General features: G+C 35.3%; 1 protein-coding gene across 1 annotated transcript in view; it reads left to right on the forward strand.

Annotated features, from left to right (window-relative positions):
- LOC135220989 (teneurin-m-like) overlaps positions 1-7,500 on the forward strand; it is a 538,744-nt gene that overhangs the window by 224,412 nt on the left and 306,832 nt on the right. The window contains 1 exon segment of the mRNA XM_064258693.1: positions 4,662-4,758. Within this exon segment, the coding sequence (XP_064114763.1) occupies positions 4,662-4,758 (97 nt within the window).

Below are 7,500 nucleotides of genomic sequence, written 5' to 3' on the forward strand. Positions count from 1 at the left end.
CTCTGTGACTCGTCATCTGAAATCTACTAAGTTTAACAAGGAAGTGAGTTGAGTAGATTTCCCTAGGCTAACAAAACAAGGCAGCATATAGCACGGACAAATTCAAATACATACACTTTGGTAAGGAATCGAGAATTTTAGGTCAGCCTTTTTTTTTTTAATTACCAGATGGAAATGCCATTACAATAAAGCACCAAGCTAGACACCTGGATGGTTCTAGGCGTCATCATCTCTGACAACGTAACATAGTCTACCCTTATCGACAGCAGACTAATGTTGATCAATGTAGTCCCCACACATCCAGCCAGCTCAGGACAAATAGACTATAGTTGATTTATTTACCCTTCAGTTCCACCACAATCCTAGAACTGTTGTCAGATGCTGGTCTACCCACAAATCTAACACTTTAATACAAACCCATGTGGAAGGTTTTTGCTTTGTGCATGATTAAGTACTTTAATCGAGCATCAGCTTATGACATTGTTTACATAACTGCATTTCGACTGTCATGAAGCAGCCCGCTCTTATGTTAAATTCTACAGGTTATATGATATCGAATTTGAGCCAAGGTGTGCTAACGACCATTCCATCAATCCTTATACAGAGCGTATTCTAACCTCGATCTGCAATCTTGTATCCAATTCCGTAGTCATATTTTACATCATTGCTTTGAAAACAGCAACAAGTAGTATCGAAATCCACTGAGGGGGTGCTCGAGAAGGTCATTCATTATACCGGGCAGCAGGTTTTTCAGAAATATTTTTCTCAATCCCTCAATGTTTACTTTTAATAAAAAACTATTATTTCGAATCTAATTATTAGGAAAAGTAAAATATGTTCCTTGCATATTTCCTTATTTCTGAGAAGAGGCTTCTGTGGCCTTATATAAATGAAAATAAACGCCACTTTTGTTTTCAGATAACGTTATCACTACTCGTAATTAAAACATCTTGACCTGATTCCCAAAGATCAGACTGAATTCTCGTCATATAGTTCAGTCGTAATGCATTATTCACTCGTACACATCCAAGCATGCAGTTACACAAGGTTCAAACGGTTTTAGCTTTATCCTACTTAGATGGGACCCTGCTGTTGATGTGCAAAAGCTACTGAGGATGAAGGTGCAAGCTTTGCACTCGAATACTCATACCAATCATAAGCCCCGTGATAATTTTTCTCGTCCTAGGGATTTCATATTAGGGAGGGCTATATGCCCAACTGTTATCCTTCAAGGCTTGGATAAGTAAAACACTTAATGTGTAGTGTTCTTAAAATTGTTAATGAATAAGTTTGATATTGTATTTTATTCTCACGATCGTTGGGTGATTAAAGATGTGTGCTGGATGGGTGAGGTATTCCCCCAATCGTTGGGTGAAATATCAAGGTCGCAGTGTTTTTGCTAAAAGATTATTTTCTCTTCAGGTAATCAATCACTTTAGTAAGGTTCGGGATGTGTATTTTATGCGCTTAGCCTTTGCTAACATATTAAACAGATAATGTGCACGTTAGCGAATATGTTACTCAGGTAGCCACAACCCTGAAACATTATACAATCTTATTTATTATATAAATGGTAATGCATGTGTCTGTGTTTCCATTCAGGCTAATGATCATGACGCGTTTGCCTAATAAGACACATTGATGACTTTATTTACGAATGACCGCTCCCAAATTGCTATTACGCCGGCATATATATGCACACGCATTATTATTATTATTAATTACTAATTGATGCAAACACTCACACGCACATACACAGGCACATAATGGTAGGGAGGACTGTACAACCAGGTACCTTCTTCCTCATAATGATTGGACATGAAAGCAATATTTCCACAGTCTACAGTCGCCACACCAAGGGAATTCGACTTTATACACGCTCGCGCGCGCACGCGCACAACACACACACACACACACACACCACACACATATATTATATATTTATATATAATATATATATTATATTATATATTATATATATGTTATATATATATGAGACTGGTAAAAATGTTCCGCTACAACAGAATTCCATCTAATAAAAGGAGCCCATAAAAACGCCAAAATATAGAAAGTAAGTACTATATTTCAGAGCCTGCTATTTCTCTCTGAAATATAGTACTTACTTTCTATATTTTATGGCGTTTTTGTTGGCTCCTTTTATTTTTATAGATATAATTATAATATATATATTATTATATATAATATAAACTATATATATATTATATTATTTATAAATATATGATGCATATAGAGTAATCGTTAAACAGGTTTTTATTTCTATCAGTCATATTTTAACCTTTGAAGTCTCGTTGTTAGTAAATCTCTTGAAATCACCATTTGTGCAAATAAATGATCTCTCAAGGTCATAAACCCGAAATGCTTTTACTACCATTCAACTTTCACCCAATAAAATGAACATGGCATATTACAGTATATAAGTAGAAAGTAGAGTCTCCTGATACACAGATCTCGCCTGAGGTATTTTGTTCCTAAACAGTAAGTGAAAAAGAAGAAGAATAAAGAAGTTGGACATCTAGATGCGCTTGCATGAAAGGTACTTAATAACTATCCACAGTACTCTGCCCAAGGCATACTGTAGGCTGTCGGCCGCTTCCCTTCAAGGTCGTAACCTTATGACTACTTTCTTCACATAGACTTATCGGAAAAAATCGTCAAGTGTGTTACAGTACACACACACACACACACACAACAGAAAGAGAGAGAGAGAGAGAGAGAGAGAGAGAGAGAGAGAGAGAGAGAGAGAGAGAGAGAGAACTTGTGTATTAGAGATTGTACACCACTTTCGTCCATTTTCCCTAAACATAACGAACCACGGAATCTACGTACAGATAAAACCCTAAAGTAAGGAGTTAATTAGATAATGTTCTTAATTGACGCTGATAAATGTAGGGGAAAGGAGTTCTATGAGTTGAATTAACTCTGTTTCACTGATTAAGGAACCATTGAAGTGAGGAGCTAAGGTATGGTTCCAAATGATAAGTACTGTTTTAGTGCGTTAAGTGATTAGTGAAGGTTCGATTATTTGCTTAATTTAAAGTCGATTGGGGAAGCAAATGCACCGAAGAACAATATTTGCTCATTAAGTCGGAGAAATGGCGCGAAGGGGAGAGATGCAAACTCCTTTTTTCTCTTTACGATTTCGTTTTCTTTTCTACGTCGATGTATTATTGTCGTGCATGCTATCTTATATTCAGTAGTGCTGAAGTTAGCAAGGTATCTGGGAGCTTTATTTTACAATCTTATTTCAGATTATCTGTCTGTTAAAGGTTATATACCAATATACTCTTTATTTTCGTGGAGGCAATTCTGTGATTTCATGATTCGTTTTATAATTCTCTTTCTCTCTCTGTTTTTTTTGTTATTGGCTTCAGTAGTGTTGAAGCTAGCAAGGTATCTACCCTTATTTTACAATCTATTTCATGTTATCTGTTTGTTAAAGGTTATGTGCAAATATTCTTCATTTTCGTGGAGGAAATTCTGTGATTTCATGATTTGTTTGTTTTATAACTCTCTCTCTCTCTCTCTCTCTCTCTCTCTCTCTCTCTCTCTCTCTCTCTCTCTCTCTTTTTTTTTTTTTTTTTTTTTTTTTTTGTGTTTTTTTGCTTCTAAGCAAATGCTCAGTTAATGCCGTGAGAGTGCTTTTAGTTTCGGGTTGTTTACTTGACTTGGTATTTTTGGATGGAAAAGATAAAATGCATTATGAACAATAATACACGCCCTCCAGGTGGGCTCACGAAAGCTACTTTTAATATTCACGTACTGAAATACTGACTAGTACATACTAATAAGTTCTTCTCAGTATTTCAACATGAAGAGCGACCCTTTAACATAAACTTGAGTATAATGAACATAAGGGTATTATAGCTCCTTGTTATGGCTATTTCCAGATTTTCGACCTTTTAACATGTTGCTTTTAACATAAACTTGATATTGCTATCTGTTATAAAGAACATGAGTGCATTGCAGCTCCTTGCTGTGGCTGTTTCCGGGTTTTTTCATAAAATTTGGAAAATGTCGACAGCTCCCGTAATGTGAAATTGCAGTAGAAAATCGGGATTTCAATCCCGTAACTGATAAAATATTTGGATTAATCAGCAAACCATTTATTATGAACTGGGTGAACTGCGTTTATTGCATTCATTGAAATTCTGTTCTATAAATAGAAAAAAACTTGTACACCAATCGATTGTCAGTAGAATGGCAGTTGATTAAGCGATATATATATATATATATATATATATATATATATATATATATATATATATATATATATATATATATATATATATATTATATATATATATATATATATATATATATATATTATATATATATATATATATATATATATTATATGTGTGTGTGTGTGTGTGTGTGTGTGTGTGTGTGTGTGTGTGAGTGAGAGAGTTTTATTACATCACCGATCATATACTCGCATTAAGCTACAAATGTCCTTTAATATCTAATGGATATTAAAGGATATTAAAGGACATTTGTAGCTTAGTATTTATATACTTATATGTGTGTGTATGTCTGTGAGTGTGTTTGTACATATGCATATATGTCTGGTATATATGTTTATTCATTTTATTCATTTGTATCAATATTCTTCACTAATTGCATATTTATTTCCTCCACAGATATGCCAAAGCCCTCAACCTTGGAGTACAAATCAGGCCTCCACTCCCCAAGTCTCCACAGTCCAGTCAAGGGAGACCAGCAGAAGGTCATGGAAGGGTGAGTACCCCTGAATTCCAAAAGAATCTCTCTCTCTCTCTCTCTCTCTCTCTCTCTCTCTCTCTCTCTCTCTCTCTCTCTCTCCTACAGGGTCTTTCTCTCTTCTTAAGGTCTTGGTCTTTCCTCTCTTAGCGTTTTTTTTATATGTTTGGTTCGTGACATTTCTTTAAGGAGAGGGAGCCTTTCCCATTCGAAGATCTTCAAGGGAATGTAAGAGAAAGCACGATGAATTGTTGTGATTAATTTTTCCATCGATTTCGTGCATTTCTAACTAGTTATTTGAGAAAGACGGCGCAAATCGGTTCTGCAACTGTAATTGTGCCTATGAAGAGAAAATCTCATAACAGTAATCTGTTCAAAACCAAACATCCTGGCATTTTCATGAAAGAAACATTACGAAAGAACACTCAGCCTCTTGAGGAAATGTCATTCTCTTTTATGTTTACTTAAGAAAAAAAGAATAGGAAAATCACTTCAAGAAACACACTCAGCCTCTTTGAGGTAAATGTCATTCTCTTAGTTTTATGATAGAATCACCTTCAAGAACACTCAGCCTCTTTGAGGTAAATGTCATTCTCTTAGTTTTATGAAAGAATTACCTTTAAAGAAACACTCAGCCTCTTGAGTAAATGTCAGTCTCTTAGTATGAAAGAATACTTCAAGAACACTCAGCCTCTTTGATTTGGTAAATGGTCATTCTCTTCCTTTTATGAAAGAAATTACCTTCAAGAACAATCAGCCTCTTGAGGTAAATTTCATTCTCTTTCATTTTAAAATTGAAAGAATCCCTTCAAAGGAACCAACTCAAGGCTCTTCGAGTTAAATTGTCATCTCATTCTTTATGAAAGAATACCTTCAAGAAACACTTCAAAGCCTCCTTGGAGTTTTATGTAAATTCCTTGTTTTTGATTTGAACAGAAATTACCTTCAAGAACACTCAGCCTCTTGAGTTAAATGTCATTCTCTTAGTTTTATGAAAGAATTACCTTCAAGAACACTCAGCCTCTTTGAGGTAAATGTCATTCTCTTAGTTTTATGAAAGAATTACCTTCAAGAACACTCAGCCTCCTTGAGGTAAATGTCATTCCCTCTTCATTTTATGAAAGAATCACCTCAAGAACACTCAGCCTCTTTGAGGTAAATGTCATTCTCTTCATTTTATGAAAGAATTACCTTCATGAACACTCAGCCTCCTTGAGGTAAATGTTATTCTCTTCATTTTATGAAAGAATCACCTTCAAGAACACTCAGACTCTTTGAGGTAAATGTCATTCTCTTCATTTTATGAAAGAATTGCCTTCAAGAACACTCAGCCTCCTTGAGGTAAATGTCATTCTCTTCATTTTATGATAGAATCACCTTCAAGAACACTCAGCCTCTTTGAGGTAAATGTCACTGCTAGCAAAACCATTCTCAGCTTCCTTTAAAGAATTTTTTTGTTTTTTTTTTTTTTTTTAATCCTCCCTCTTTTAACGCTAGAGGTCATATTTCACGTCGCGATGCTATAATTCTTGAAATAGAATCTGTTGCAAATCGCGAACGAAGCTTTAAATAATATTTGGAGATCATCTGATTTGTTTGCATCCAGATTAATTTTATTTTTGTACTCAGTAGATCATATTCAATGCTTTGGTGCTATAAATCTTTAGATGAAATCTGTTGCACATCGCGAACGAAGCTCTAAGAAAAATTATCTGGGATCCTGTGATTTGCTTGTATTCAGATTAACATTCTTTTGAGGTCGTGCAGTTATTAGGCGACTGGAGATCATCCTTAAAAGCTATGCGTGTCGTTTCTTATATAATGGCGACAGAGATAACAATTATTACTCTTCCTGAAAAAAAGTTGTTGTCATCGACCTGTCACCACTATTCTCGTTCTAGTACACCCTTTGTTCTGGAGAAATTTTTCAGTATTAGAAGTATTCATCCGGGTATTGTTTTCCCTGCAGCCTTTTGAAAAGAATGCACATTTTCATTCTGGTATAATAGTTTCCCACACATTTGTATACAGGGAAATCCAGCTCTCTTTCTCTCTCTCTCTCGCTCTCTTTCTTTTTCTCTCTGTCTCTCTCTCTCTCTCAGATGAATGTTACCATTGTTTAGTTTTTAGTGTCCCTTCATTATTTGTTAAAATGGGTGTCGGGTTGGGGGGAGGGGATAAAGGAAAGGGAAAGGAAAAAATATTGGAAAAAAAAAACTTCAAAACATGGCTGACAACAATTCTCTCATTCAGTCCCTCACTGAAGCCTATAACCAATTGTTGGAAGTTCCCGAAAATAGAGGCGCAACTTTCCCTTCAAACTTCGAACGCACTTCGATAATTAGGCGTAGATAACATTGTTCCCTGCATTGTACTGCTTTTTTCGCTTCATGCTCCGACGGTTGACATTTTTTCCCCAGTTGCGAAGGAAATTGCATTTGTGCTTATCTGTATAGAAACTTTTTTTCCCTTTTTAATTTTTTGGGGGCCGGGTTGATATCAGTTTTCCATACCACTATAAATAAACGTTGTTGTATCGTAAACATTGTATAAAAGAACCGTTGTCATTTTCTCTCTCTCTCTCTCTCTCTCTCTCTCTCTCTCTCTCTCTCTCTCTCTCTCTCTCTCTCTCTCTCTCATAGACGTGGTGTAAGGTTTTGAAGAGTTGCGCGAATTATAGTTTTTATTTTATACGAATTTAAAAAGGTATATAATTGACGTATTTTTACACATGGATGTGAGGTTATAGTTAAAAATGCT

Source organism: Macrobrachium nipponense, chromosome 2, assembly GCF_015104395.2.
Source record: "Macrobrachium nipponense isolate FS-2020 chromosome 2, ASM1510439v2, whole genome shotgun sequence".
Lineage (NCBI taxonomy): Eukaryota > Metazoa > Arthropoda > Malacostraca > Decapoda > Palaemonidae > Macrobrachium > Macrobrachium nipponense.